Raw genomic sequence first — 15,842 nt, 5'->3', positions numbered from 1 at the left:
TCTACAATGTGCCAAGACAGGTTGAACAGCCTTGCCATCCTTTCAATTGAAAACCAGTTAGCCAGAAAGTTAAAACTTTACATACATAGAAAATTACATAGAAAATTGGCCATATCCGATAGAACGTATCTCTTAGTGTTGATTCTACAAGGTGCCTTGCTTTCCTTGTTGAGCTGCAGTCCAAAAAGGGAATATAGATGGGCTAAAACAAGCAGAAACCAGATCCATAGTCATAAAAATCCAATTAAAAAAAATAGTCTAGTGTTGTGGAGCATTTGATTGCGAAAAGTTCAAAAGGTATTTGGCGTTACTGTGCCTGCCCTTTCCCCTCCTGCCTGTCTCTGACTGTGGGAACGACAGGAGACCTTTTTTATTATTAGCAGTGTTCAAAGCCCAACATCTGCCTGGCGACCCAGAGCAGAATAAAGACATCCGCTAGTGGACGAGGCCAGGAGGCAGTCCTCAGGGAGAACAGCCCGGAGTGGAGGACAATGAGTATGGGAGAAAGGCTCTGTTCGTGCTGTGTAGCCAACAACCACAGGAGTGAGTTGGCTACAGCAACAAAAAAAAACTAAAATGGGAACAGGCTCTGAAAACAGCAGGCTAAAAATTGCCAAAACAGCAAACTTGGCCTAGAATAACAATGTAGCCCAAATTATTTTGCCACACCAAAACAAGGCTACTGTCAGAAAGAAGCTTGTCTTAAGAGAAAGAAACTAGACACCATTCTTCTTCCACACCTCCCTCTTTAGTGTGCATGCTGACTGTCTGCTAAACTTAAAAGATATTCTGAGGAAATGCCCTGCAGGTCCTGTGTATTGAGCAACTACCCATTTCTTATCTGTGGAGCAGATCTTCCACACAGGGATGAATACATGGTGGGAGTTGGAGTCCATATCCTTCCCATATGCAGTGCAGTAGTGGGGCCTTAAACAACTGCAGTGGATGGATTCACTGGATGGCCCCTGCGGATGAAGAGCTCTAACCTTGTATGGCATCCACTCCTAAAACAATAACATTTCCTGGAAAAGGTGACACTGCTTGCCCGTTAAAAAAAAGGCTGACAAGTTTGTGCAAGTGACAAAGTGGGATGGCCTCAGTAGAGCATAAGATCTGGTAAATGAGTCGACATCGGACGCATTGCACACCGAACCCCACTTCAACGTTCACAAGGAAATGCTGAGAGAAATTTCAAAGAATTCCCACACGAGCAACCGAATAACGTGCAAGCCACCCAGATAATAATGAAAAGATGGAAACAAAAAAAGGTGCATTGGTAATTGTGCTGCAACGGGGTCCAAGTTATTGTTCAAGTTTCCAACTACTTGTCCAAGGTTACTGGGAGATATGCGATGGCTATGAAAGGATATAAAAAGGGATGGGCAGCCGCCATACGGGTCAGAGATATATCACAATGGGAGTCTGCTCATAAAAGGCTAACCGCCGTGCTCGCTGCTCTTTACAAACAAGTGGGTGTGTGATAGAAATAAATCAATTCATCCCAAGAGTTGCTTACTGTTTGGGCGTATTCATAATGACCTTTTCTTTGAAGAGAGAATATCTAGACATAAGACAGCCGGAGGGCTGAGGGAGTTGTGAAACACAATACATTTATGAACACCGATAAAAGACTTAAGAGAGAGCTAATGTTCCCGTTCACACGACCGTGGCATTGTTGGTACAGGGGCATAATACATTTAAAGTGATAGTGTGTCAGGTATATTCCCAACATCTGTTGCTCATCTCAACCAGTGTGTATGTGTGAGACAAATAAGCAGCAATTATAGTATCGGTCACACATACAATGCATTTCGAATGTATTCAGACCCTCGTCTTTATCCACATTTTATTACGTTACAGCCTTATTCTAAAATGTATTAAATAGTTGCAAAGAAAAAGCCATTTCTCAGACTGGCCAATAAAAATAAAATATTAAAATGGGCAAAAGAACACAGACACTGCACAGAGGAACTCTGCCTAGAAGGCCAGCCTCCCGGAGTCGCCTCTTCACTGTTGACGTTGAGACTGGCGTTTTGCAGGTACTATTTAATGAAGCTGCCAGTTGAGGACTTGTGAGGCGTCTGTTTCTCAAACTAGACATCCTAATGTACTTGTCATCTTGCTCAGTTGTGCACCGGGACCTCCCACTCCTCTTTTTATTCTGGTTAGAGCCAGTTTGCGCTGTTCTGTGAAGGGAGTAGTACACAGCGTTGTATGAGATCTTCAGTTTCTTGGCAATTTCTCACATGGAATAACCTTCATTTCTCAGAACAAGAATAGACCGATGAGTTTCAGAAGAAAGGTATTTGTTTCTGGTGGCCATTTTGAGCCTGTAATCAAACCCACAAATGCTGATGCTCCAGATACTCAATTCGTCTAAAGGCCAGTTTTATTGCTTCTTTAAAATCCTCACAACCGTTTTCAGCTGTACTAACAATTGCAAAAGGGTTTTCTAATGATCAATTAGCCTTTTAAAATTATAAACTTGGAATAGTTTACAACGTGCCATTGGAACACAGGAGTGATGTGTCATGACGTGGTCCTTTTGGGGTATTCTCTCACACACACACACACACACACACTTATCTCAGGTCGTAAATTCCTGGAGGAGACCCTCTCCCCCGGGCCATGCAGAAAGAGACAGAGAGAACAAACGATTTCACATGGCGAACTCCTAAATGTAAGGGTATGACGAGTGTGTTTCATTTGGTGACCTCAGAGAGGGCAGGAAACACAGATGACTATCTCTGAATATGTACATTTCTCAATTAGGGTGTTTGCATCTAATTCCTGTATAAAATGAATGAATAAAAATGAAACTATTTGTGAAATGATGTAATATGATGCAAAACATTTAATGTTAAAGAATTGTATTCCTTAAAGTTAACTAAGTCATCGGGCCCACCCCCGTGAGCACAGACAAGATCTAGCGTCATGGAACAGCCCTTTTCTACTGTTACGAATAAAAAACCCTCCTGAAGAAATCCTCTTCAGACCACGCGTACCTCGATGGACACAAGTTGAGTTTAGACCACAAAAACCTCAGTTTAAGCGAAGGTTGTTGAATTCCTAACCATACCACGTGGAGCATTGGCTACACGGCTGGAAATCTTATCCCGACAGAATAAGAGCAAATCTTAGATATTAATTACTAGTCTGCAGCTGGAAATGATATCAACCTGGGATGCGAAGACCGACAAACGCCGAAACATCTAATCTATAAGAACATTTCTGAATGGTACTCTGAAGTATCCATTCTAACCACGAAAGACTTCAGGGAAGCAGAGAGAGACGCTCGGATGAACTTTCCAACAGAAGGGACTGACGATTCCAACAGAGACCACGATGACAGACTGGTGCGTAAATATATTGATTGATTGCAATTATTCCCGAATGAGTGATCGTTCAAGTGCAAAGGATTAGCATTTCAATTAATATAATTATCAACTGTATTGTGAGTGTCTTTCCCGCCCTTCTCAGTCCACACCCTTTGTCCGCCAAGCCGTCATATCAGCTTAGTCCACTCGGGAACCTCCCCTATCATTTCATTGTAACCATATCTACTGTGTTTATGCATTTTTGTTATTTCTTAGTTAGTAAATAAATGATTAAGACAATTTATGTATAGATAACTCATAGTAAAGCCTGGGGCTCGTGCAGATAACCAACCATTTACAATGTTTGGAATGAAACTAACATGAGGTAAAGAATAATTCATTAATTAGAAGACTAATTGATCAGATGTTAAATATCTGAAGTTATATTAGGAAAATTATAACTTTATAATCTCAAGATTTTCCTTAGTGTCCCAACTTCCTAGTTAATTACATTTACATGATTAGTTTAATCTGTGAAGTCTGTGAAGTCCATGGAGAACAAGAGCACCTCCTCCCAGCTGCCCACTGCACTGAGGCTAGGTAACACGGTCACCACTGATAAATCCATGATTATCGAAAACTTCAATAAGCATTTCTCAACGGCTGGCCATGCCTTCCGCCTGGCTACTTCAACCTCGGCCAACAGCTCCGCCCCCCCCGCAGCTCCTCGCCCAAGCCTCTCCAGGTTCTCCTTTACCCAAATCCAGATAGCAGATGTTCTGAAAGAGCTGCAAAACCTGGACCCGTACAAATCAGCTGGGCTTGACAATCTGGACCCTCTATTTCTGAAACTATCTGCCACCATTGTCGCAACCCCTATTACCAGCCTGTTCAACCTCTCTTTCATCTCGTCTGAGATCCCCAAGGATTGGAAAGCTGCCGCAGTCATCCCCCTCTTCAAAGGGGGAGACACCCTGGACCCAAACTGTTACAGACCTATATCCATCCTGCCCTGCCTATCTAAGGTCTTCGAAAGCCAAGTCAACAAACAGGTCACTGACCATCTCGAATCCCACCGTACCTTCTCCGCTGTGCAATCTGGTTTCCGAGCCGGTCATGGGTGCACCTCAGCCACACTCAAGGTACTAAACGACATCATAACCGCCATCGATAAAAGACAGTACTGTGCAGCCGTCTTCATCGACCTCGCCAAGGCTTTCGACTCTGTCAATCACCATATTCTTATCGGCAGACTCAGTAGCCTCGGTTTTTCGGATGACTGCCTTGCCTGGTTCACCAATTACTTTGCAGACAGAGTTCAGTGTGTCAAATCGGAGGGCATGCTGTCCGGTCCTCTGGCAGTCTCTATGGGGGTGCCACAGGGTTCAATTCTCGGGCCGACTCTTTTCTCTGTGTATATCAATGATGTTGCTCTTGCTGCGGGCGATTCCCTGATCCACCTCTACGCAGACGACACCATTCTATATACTTTCGGCCCGTCTTTGGACACTGTGCTATCTAACCTCCAAACAAGCTTCAATGCCATACAACACTCCTTCCGTGGCCTCCAACTGCTCTTAAACGCTAGTAAGACCAAATGCATGCTTTTCAACCGGTCGCTGCCTGCACCTGCATGCCCGACTAGCATCACCACCCTGGATGGTTCCGACCTAGAATATGTGGACGTCTATAAGTACCTAGGTGTCTGGCTAGACTGCAAACTCTCCTTCCAGACTCATATCAAACATCTCCAATCGAAAATCAAATCAAGAGTCGGCTTTCTATTCCGCAACAAAGCCTCCTTCACTCAAGCCGCCAAGCTTACCCTAGTAAAACTGACTATCCTACTGATCCTCGACTTCGGCGATGTCATCTACAAAATGGCTTCCAACACTCTACTCAGCAAACTGGATGCAGTCTATCACAGTGCCATCCGTTTTGTCACTAAAGCACCTTATACTACCCACCACTGCGACTTGTATGCTCTAGTCGGCTGGCCCTCGCTACATATTCGTCGCCAGACCCACTGGCTCCAGGTCATCTACAAGTCTATGCTAGGTAAAGCTCCGCCTTATCTCAGCTCACTGGTCACGATGGCAACACCCATCCGTAGCACGCGCTCCAGCAGGTGTATCTCACTGACCATCCCTAAAGTCAACACCTCATTTGGCCGCCTTTCGTTCCAGTACTCTGCTGCCTGTGACTGGAACGAATTGCAAAAATCGCTGAAGTTGGAGACTTTTATCTCCCTCACCAACTTCAAACATCAGCTATCTGAGCAGCTAACCGATCGCTGCAGCTGTACATAGTCTATTGGTAAATAGCCCACCCTTTTCACCTACCTCATCCCCGTACTGTTTCTATTTATTTACTTTTCTGCTCTTCTGCACACCAATATCTCTACCTGTACATGACCATCTGATCTTTTATCACTCCAGTGTTAATCTGCAAAATTGTAATTATTTGCCTACCTCCTCATGCCTTTTGCACACATTGTATATAGACCCCCCCTTCGTTTTCTACTGTGTTATTGACTTGTTAATTGTTTACTCCATGTGTAACTCTTTGTTGTATGCTCACACTGCTATGCTTTATCTTGGCCAGGTCGCAGTTGCAAATGAGAACTTGTTCTCAACTAGCCTACCTGGTTAAATAAAGGTGAAATAAAAAAAATAAAAAATAAAAATCATGCAAGAGAATTGATATGATAAAATAAGTCTTCAAATTTAATGACGCCATAGACAACAGATGGTTGCTGATAATGGGCCTCTGCACGCCTATGTAGATATTCCATTAAATCAGCCGTTTCCAGCTGCAATAGTAATTTAACATATTAACAATGTCTACACTGTATTTGTGGTCAATTTGATGTTATTTAATAATGGACAAAAGTGCTTTTCTTTCAAAAACAAGGACATTTCTAAGTGACCCGATACTTTTGAATGGTAGTGTACAGGTACATGATGTAATGACGCCACGTAAAACGTTGCACTACACGTGCAACACAGCATTCCTAACCTAGCCCACAATGTCTGCTGTGTGGATCGAGCAGTCAACAAGTCGAGCAGGCATTCAAAAGAGTAAGAACATTTCAGTGAGAACTCAAAAAGGCTAAATCCATTAACGCCAAGATAATGGAAATCATTGCCCTTGACAATCAACCGTTCTCGGTTGTGGGTAATGTTGGCTTTCACTGATTGGTCGAGCGCCGGTACATACTACCAAGTGCGCTATTTTTCAAATGTTGCCCTACCGAAGTCACACAGTAATAGCATCACTGCTATTAGCTTCACGACTGACATTTGGACCAGTAAAATATCAGCCCACGAGCATGCCAAGTCCGATAGCACAGTGTGTCGTTGAGGATTTCGTACTGAGGAAAGTCGTTTTGCATGCTCATGAATATGCTGGTTATCATACCACTGCTGCCATTTCAATGGCACTTGAGAACATGTTTGAAACTTGCACACACACTAGCTAGCTCCACTCGAACAACTGACTTGAGAAATAAGCTCATCAACTGCGCCTGCAGAATACGTGATACTCTCGGTCATGGCATTGAAATGCCTGCTCAACAAAACTGCCAACACAGGCTGTGAACAAGCGATTCGGTGGCATTCTCTCTTTACTGTGTCGCCACCATGCTCGATGCTATGTACAAGGACCGCTACCTCGAGGCAGACAAGAAACAGGGTTTACGTGAAATGTTACATACACAGCTGAACAATATGGAAACGGACAGTGACAGAGTGCACTGAGGAAGAGAAGCCACGGACAGAGAGAGCTGAAACTTCACTGCTTGACATGCATGATGAAATCCTGGTTGAGAATGAAACGAGTGAACGACGAAACAGCACAGCAAGTAAGTGAAAGAAATAGGTTTTGATTATGTTTTACTGGTAATGGGGACATACGTAACTCTAACAAAATAACTTTTTGGTCAGTGTGTGTGTGTAACCTTTAACTAGACAAGTCAGTTAAGAACAAATTCTTATTTACAATGGCGGCCTAGGCCTACCCCGGCCAAACCCGGACGACGCTGGGCCAATTGTGCGCCACCCTATGGGACTCCCAATCACAGTTGGATGTGATACAGCCTGGATTCGAACCAGGGTATACTTTAGTGTGTGTGTGTGTGTGTGTGTAAGAGTACATACCCCACCACACAAGCCACTATGGTTTCGTTACAGTACCCAAACCAAAAATAGAGATTTAATGCGTTGCTCAGTTATGTATAGAGCCATGTCATCGTGGAATGCTCTGCCACCAGAGGTTACTCCGGCAAAAAGCAAAGTTCAGCTTAAAAAAAACAAACATATTGTATCCTCTATCTAAAGATCTAATTTAACTGTACTGTAAATAATATTATGTTCCCTTGTGTAAATAGTATGTTTGTTGTCTCCTGGTGTTTTCCCTATATACACTGAGGATACAAAAAAATTAAGAATACCTGCTCTTTCCATGATGGGTTCACCTGGTCAGTCTAGGTGAAAGATATGATCCCTTAAATCCACTACAATCAGTGTAGGTGAAGTGGAGGAGACAGGTTAAAGAAGGATTTATAAGTCTTGAGACATGGATTGCGTATGTGTTCCATTCAGAGTGCGAATGGGCAAGATATTTAAGTACCTTTGAAAGGGGTATGATAGTAGGTGCCAGGTGCACCAGTTTGTGTCAAGAACTGCAACCCTGCTGGGTATTTCCCCATGTCAAGAGTGGTCCACCACCAAAAGGACATCCAGCCAACTTGACAACTGTGGGAAGCATTGGAGTCAACATGGGCCAGCATCCCTGTGGAACGTTTTCAACACCTTGTAGAGTCCATGCCCCGACAAATTAAAGCTGTTTTGAGGGGACAGGGTATACTCAGAGTGAGGTTGTGCCCTGAAGTGAAACTCTGGGGAGGTTTCGCTTTTCAGTCAAGGTAACAGTACACTTGTTTTCATATTAGGTCATCTTAGACTAGAGACTAAAAAATACAAGAATTAGGATAGTTTTTTTTGAGAGGATGGTCAGGGGGGCGGAACATAATTACAAATCATTTGTCAACTGCAAATTGACCGCAAGAAGCCCAAACTGATATAATAATTAACTAAATCAATATTTCAAACCTTGCTTACATTTGTACACGATCATATACTGTTTCTCTCTATTATGAGTGGGAATAATTTGGAACAGATTTCCAAAATTAAAATAACTTTTAATGCTGATTTGCTGGTGTTTTTACAGTCCAACAACAAACAAACAAACAAACACACACACACACACACACTCCTTATATATAGAAATAAAACACCAGCGGGCCAAATTCGGTTGGGGTACCCTGCCCTACTTGTTTTAATGTAATCATTACCTTATCAGGTTGGCAAAAGCAATGTTATGATGGCTCTAGTTCTGTTATCGTAACTGCTACGTCTGGGCAATTCTGAATGTGCCACAACATTGGAGTTCAACGTAAAGCAGTGGTCTTTTGATTTTAGTATAGAGACTTTGGCAATTGCATCTCCCTTTTTAGTCAAATTAAACTTTGGGGAATCAGGGGCTACATTTTGGGGTCAAGTGCTTGCTTGAACATGGTAAATTAATACACACGTTCCAGCTGTTTTCATGCAAATGGGGAATAAGAATAATCCATTCCTACAGATTGAGGTGTGGTTTGTTAGGTAGCCATATCATTTCGCCACGTGTCCATGTTCGTGTAAAATTTTCAGTTCATCCCCCCTCTTCTTATCACGGAATGACTCATTCCAATTCTCATAGTTGTACTGATCCCATAGATTACAGGACTCCTGTTCCCACAACCCATGCCAACTCATGGGGATTTTGGCATGAGGCTATGACTGATAAAAACAGCATCTACACACCTAGCTGGCTGGTCCCGTGAACAAACTCATTACAGCAACAAATCCATTCATATAGATCTACTCTGTCCATTTACTGCTACCCATTGTTTGATATGCCCTGTTTAAGAGCTTTCCTGTCCAGATGCGGATCCGAGCAGTAAATTCTTCCCATAAATACTTGAGATAGAGAGTTGAATGAGAACCACATGTAAACGGAATGGAGAGGCAGGCCTCCAAGTGGAACTGATCAAACAGAGCAGAAACCAAGAGGAAAGAGCCCTGTGCCTGTAGCTAATTTGGCTAAACAGGCTTCACCACCATGGTGTGATGTGCTCAGATGTGTCATCACCGATTTGGCAACGTGCCGGCCTCTTTTAATCACAAAATTTCCCATTTGATTTGCGAACCAAACCACAGATCAAAAAGGTCAGACATGCCCACTTAATCCTAGAAAATCTCCCCCTTCACTTCTTGCCAGGCTGTCAGTTTCTGTGGGACTGCAACAATCACAGACGCATGCCTTTGGTCTGTGTCTGAGAGTAGTGCACAGTGACCAGAGGCACCCGGAGAACAGGCTGCATGTTTTCTGGTTCACATGTCACACTGAAGCAGTGAGTAGATCAGTGTTTCTCAACCTCTGGCCCATGAAACAGCACCAGTCCTGGAGATATTGCTGACGGGTCCCTTATGGTTAGCGGACACTGGTTTAGGCTTAGTCGCTTATTTTGTGCTAGTTTTAATGTAGCCATTTGTTTAATGTAACTGGTCCTGCAAGAAAGAAGGACCATATCTTTCCGGTCCCTGGCACAACCAAGTTTGTGAACCACTGGAGTAGATGGATGCCCTTGCTCTCAGACTAGGCCCTTCCGTGTTGATAGGACTGAGCAGGCTCAGAGTAAAATACATTGTTGAGTTGTATTGCAAAACAGTAAGAATAGCATTCCTAAACCGATCCTTACAAGTGAGAGTCTAATTCAATATTCAGTTTGTTGTGCCACCTCACATTATCCACTCATGCATGTTGAGGAATTTACCAGCATGAGAAGAGGAGGGCCCATGGCCAGGGAGTCAACTCATCAGCACTGAAATGACACAGGCTAGACTAACACGATTAAGCTATGGTGTACTGTTTTCTAAATTAGTTACATGGAGGTGTAATAGTCTGCATTCAACATCTGCGTTACCGCCGATCAGGCTGGCAACATAGGTGGTCATTGGGCAATAACCCAACACAAAACAATGAGGGTGTGGGGCAAAACACATTTGGTACCGCTCACCTGTTTGAAGTCAGCGACAAACGTTATGAGAGTTCCATCTTCCTGTTTGAACTCAAGTGTGATGGAGTCTTTTTCACTGTCTGCTTCTAGAACTTCCTCTGTGATTTGTCCATCAGCTAAACGAACACGAACTTTCAGCTCTGAACAAAGTCCGAACGTTGTTAAGAATATTAGTGCCCAGAGAAATGTATTTATTCGAGCTGAAACCGGTGGAAAACAACTCCCAAACATTCCAGAAGACGCAGAACTGAACTTGACAGAGGAGAAATACTAAAGTCCAGGAGAAATCCAACCGTCTCTATTCAATATTAACATATAATTATTTATTAGCATTTCAGTTTCAACAGCAGCCCCTTTGCAATCTATTCTTTGTAAAAAAATATATATATATATGAAATCCAACCAGTTGTTCGTCTTCCATGCTTTACGCTATAATTCATGCCGTGATTGATTTGATTGTGTACAAACATTAACGCGACTCGGGTGAATTGTCAAACGCATACAGTAACGTTAGGTAGGTAAACCCACCTCGATCAAGAATTCAATCTCTGCTTTTCATTTCACAGCTAACGTTACTTTGTAACAACTAAAAAAAACTTTGACCCGCACGACTTCAATGCATATCAGAATCATGCGAGATGTAGTATCCCTCTCTCTCTCTCTTGATCGTACACACAGCACGTTGCTTCGTATTCTGCTTTCTGTTTTTATCCTCATATTATTTTTATTTTTTTTTCTCCCATTCAGTCCCGTCACTTCCTTCGGTATCCAAACTACAGCAGAGTATTCTACTTGCATTGCCTCAAAACTTTCAGCGACGGCGCTGTGAATTCAACGAGCGTTGCAAACTCTTAAAGGCACAGCACCCTCGAAATGTAACACAAGGGGATGTGATGATTTGGTTGTGATCCAACAAGAAAATCCAAGTTTGCACAATAATTATAGCATATGGTATGGTATAGGCCACAAGAGAAGGTAATTTTTATAATACCGTTTTTTGTTATTATGAAGCATTGTTGCCACTAGTGAACAAGAAGATAAACCTACTGCAGTTGCTATAATAGTTTGTGTAATTTTTTTTGTGTAAATATGATTATGGATTTTAATTCACCTAATCAAAATAGTCTGTATTCTTTTCTGAATTTATATATGGAGTTATATAAAAGTTGTGGCTAAAAACTTCTCATGATTTCAAAAAATACAGAGGCATTGTTTTTATTTGCGCTTAAAAGCTATCTTTTTTTATTTCATTCATTTAACTAGGCAAGTCAGTAAATAATGTTTATTTTTTTAAAGGGGAACAGTGGGTTAACTGCCTTGTTCAGGAGCAGAACTACAGATTTTTACCTAGTCAGCTCAGGGATTCAATCCAGAACCTTTCGGTTACTGGCCCAACGCTGTAAACACTAGGCTACCTGCAGCCCCAAAGTCATCCACTATCTAACCCAATGTCATCCACTGTTTATGAGACCATTGAATTATAGCTTGTGAACTTCAGATAATTACTAGTTGTGTCAAGCCACATGGGGTATTCACTGATTTCCTTGTTGGAAAAAGTCACTCCTCTTTCCTACTCACTCGTGTTATTATACTTTTATGATGTCCTCAAGGGGGAACTTTGACAATACAGAGGTGTGTAAAGGAAGTGCTACACACAGAGAGCAACATCTGGAGAACGGTGGCTCAATCAATGTGCCACATTTAATGGTAGATTACCTCTGAAGGCAGTGATGTTCCACAGCCAGACCTCACCATCAGATCTCTTATCTCCAGGTGATGCACTGCCTGCTGGGTGGCCTCCAGGTTGGTGACCCTGTGGAGGAGCACTTACGCACTGCTGCAACCAAGTGGTGGTGCGCTCCACTGAAGGGGAAAACAAATAGCCAGGGCTCTAAACCTGAACAAACAGTGTCAGCTGGTTAGGCACATTGATGAATTTGTGAATTGGTGAATTGGAAGAGCCAAGAAGGTCAAGCAAACAGATCCTTTGTGGTGTGTGCAAACCTCAAGCATTTATGGGCTTAGCGCAGAGCCTTGTTGAACATGCTGATTTGTCATAAAAATTGATTATTATCTGATCTCTGTATGTGTTTAGCATGGGATAACTACTTTTGGCGACTATGGTTTAAGCTGCGCCATGCAGAAATTGCTCTGCCATTTCCTGGTTGCAAAAATTCAAATAGTTTGCCTAATTTTAGTTTATATGATAAAACAAGCATAGAGAATTCAGAGAATCATTGTACCATCTAAACCGCTGTGAAATGGCTTTTCAATAACCAAAAATATTGTATTTTCGGATGTTTGAAGCTGGTGTATAAAACTGAAAGTAAAAGATGCAAAAAGTAAACTTAAGAACGGGAAGCATAGAAATTAGAGCACATAGAACAGATCTACTGCTTCTTAGACTTGCTTTCAATGATAATGACAGATCTATAACTCACGTTTCTATGTGAATTTGGTAGGGTTGCCCAAAAAGTTACACATTGCGGCTTTAATGTTCTTACTTGCTTAAGAGCGTAACACCTGTCACATCAGGCAAAGGTTTTTGTAACAAACTCTTGACCTAAGTGTCGATAATACCAGTATAGCCCATTATGAATCAATGATACAAATATAAAGGCTTACAACTGCGTAAGTCACAGAGTAAACAAAGGTCACGCCAGAATTATAACCCCTCACTTCCCCTGAAAGAAGCTTGAGAGATACAATTTTATACTGTTTTTTCAGCATCAGACTTTCTTTGTTTGCTTCCCTTGCCTTATATGGCATGTTGTTCCCATTTACTTAATTATTCCCGTATTGTATATCCAAACATCTCAGTCCAAAGTGCAGGACTGTTTGACTTGCCAGTGCACAGTACACAGTACACAGGTTAGTCACGGCCGTGTACAAAAGGTGTTCATGATTAACTAAGCATTTTAGTGATCCGGCTATCAAAAGAGCACAAAGGCCTGTCTGTGTGTGGATGATTGTTCGCCTTTTGTATAATTTCCTCTCTACATCAAAGGACCTCTTTGACCAATAAAAACATATACAGACCCATAAAAGTGTTGAATTATTAGTCTGTGGTCAGACAAAGAGTGGATGTCAGGGACCAACTGTGGTGGGAAAACACTCGGGTCATTCAACCTCCCTCCTCTGCATGACTGGGGAGAGAACCAAAACAACAGCCTTTCAAATATTGGGTTGCGAAATCACTAGCTATTATGTCTCAGTTGATTTAAGCATCCTGAGTAATAGGTAATGACACTGAATGAAGCTCTGTGATTGTCATGTTCAATCTGCATGTTGTTCTTACAACTAAGAGCTACAGTTTGTTTATAATTAATTTGACAAATTGTGCCACAAGCTGTGTCTCTTGTGCTACAATGCACAGTTTTCACAAGCAATGTCTCATTCCAACATTGCTTCTGACATTGTTGAGAGGAGGTGTGTGTAGAATTGGTTGGCCAAGAGATGTAGATGGAGGAAATGTTTTTGCATTCCTGAGGTAGGGACCTGCATAATTGACATTATGGTTGTCTACTTGGCCTGTGAACTCATCAATGTTTTGCATTTTGTTATTGTCACAGTACAGCTACAGAGGTTTCCTATCCTAGACATCACACTTGAACTGTACCAGTTCTGAGAAGAAATGATCACACCCAACTCTCTGCTCTGCTCTACTATATACGTACATGCATATTGCATCTCTCAGTCTAAACAGTGCCTACGGGTGTTTTGTGGTATCTGGGAGAACTGTACCAGTTCTGAGAAGAAATGATCACACCCAACTCTCTGCTCTGCTCTACTATATACGTACATGCATATTGCATCTCTCAGTCTAAACAGTGCCTACGGGTGTTTTGTGGTATCTGGGAGTTAAAAATTGAGCTCATTACAGTGGGAAGAACAAGCGGTAACTAGCACCAAGACTGTTTGTGTTCTATTGTACCCCACATTATCTGCCCTACACACACACACACACACACACACACACACACACACACACACACACACACACACACACACACACACACACAGACACACACGCACGAACATACACATGCATTCACTCCATGCACGCAAGCACACACACTCTGACATACACATTCACACACAGAGTCACATAAGGATCTCCTCTTTATGCAATGAGGGCTTGTGGAGACTCAGCTCTTTATCAAGGTGCCACATAAACATGACTCAAGGTTGAAATGTTTTACTTTAAATGGTCACCGCCAATCCACGGCAATGGGGGAACTTGTTGCTGTCCCTTCTACAAGAGAATTCTACACGATATACACAATTGTGATAGAAAACGTACTTACAGCCCTACTCAATTGTGATAGAACATATGCATCCCAGGGTATACTTACAGCCCTAATAATCTTTCAACTATTAATAATACCTCTTTATACACAATTTTCTAAGTATTGTATCACTCAAAATTACCACGTTTGAATTGTTTTGAAGCATTTCCTCTTGTTTAATTACGAATAACTAATATGCCTATTTGTCAGGTATTTGGGTTTAGCTGAGACCAGGGCGATAATGCTGCATTCCTCTGAGGGAAAGTATGAATGAGAAACGCCTACTTACTGGGGATTTAAACTGCAAAGTGTTGTTGGCCCAAATGGTACGCTTCAAGTTTGACCCACTCTGTTTTACTCTGCTGAATACCAACCATTTTTAATACTGATAACGATCAAATGTAGACACTGTTGGGTTTAAAAGCAGGATATCATATAACAATTGAGTCAATTAGTTATCACATTGTTTTTCAAACAGTTATTAAGCCTATAAATAACCATCTCTGGAACACTGGACAATGATCGTGATCCATGCGCTCATCTGGTGACTATATTTCAACCTCTTTTTAGAGATTGGCATTTTTGCAGAGGAGTACAGCATATATAGAGCAGGCTGACATGGCAAGAGTCAATAAGCAAGTATTTACATTGGGGATTGAGAGCATCACATGGGGCCCAGATCGTTCTCCAAGCTCTCTTTAACCTATTTCTCTGTTAAAAGCTAATGATAGCCTTGAAAGAAAAAGTGTGCCTCTACATTTTTGCAGTTGTACTTATAATATATAGCCAACAACTCATAGCCAACATTCTCCCACTCTCTCGAAAACATTGGGAGACCATGATCACGTAACACAGGATGCAACCTCCCTACAGCATGAAACCCTTTACCCTTTTCCAAAATGCCTCCCAAAACAATTGGCCAGGAACTGTTTACCTCCGGCCCTATGAGTCAGTCTGTCGTCTTCCGCTCCAGCATGAGGGAGCAGGAGGAGAAGGAGAGCCTGTGGTGGTTGAGAGAGCTTGATCTCTATCCCAGACAGATGTGAGAGGAGTGGGAGGCTGAGGCTGACTGACTGTCTAATTTATATAAGGACTGTAGGGGCTCAGATTAAGTTG

The 15,842-nt window shown here is 42.2% G+C and overlaps 1 protein-coding gene across 1 annotated transcript in view; it reads right to left on the bottom strand.

Moving 5' to 3' along the window:
* The window catches only part of LOC109905378 (out at first protein homolog), a 31,395-nt gene extending 20,136 nt beyond the window's left edge, over nt 1–11,259 (bottom strand). Inside the window, exon 1 of the mRNA XM_020502712.2 lies at nt 10,438–11,259. Within this exon, the coding sequence (XP_020358301.1) occupies nt 10,438–10,668 (231 nt within the window). The 5' untranslated portion in view covers nt 10,669–11,259. The remainder of the gene's footprint in view (nt 1–10,437) is intronic.
* Nucleotides 11,260–15,842: the final 4,583 nt, after the last annotated feature.

Source organism: Oncorhynchus kisutch, linkage group LG15 (assembly GCF_002021735.2).
Source record: "Oncorhynchus kisutch isolate 150728-3 linkage group LG15, Okis_V2, whole genome shotgun sequence".
NCBI lineage: Eukaryota > Metazoa > Chordata > Actinopteri > Salmoniformes > Salmonidae > Oncorhynchus > Oncorhynchus kisutch.
This window is presented reverse-complemented; position numbering and strand designations above follow the sequence as displayed.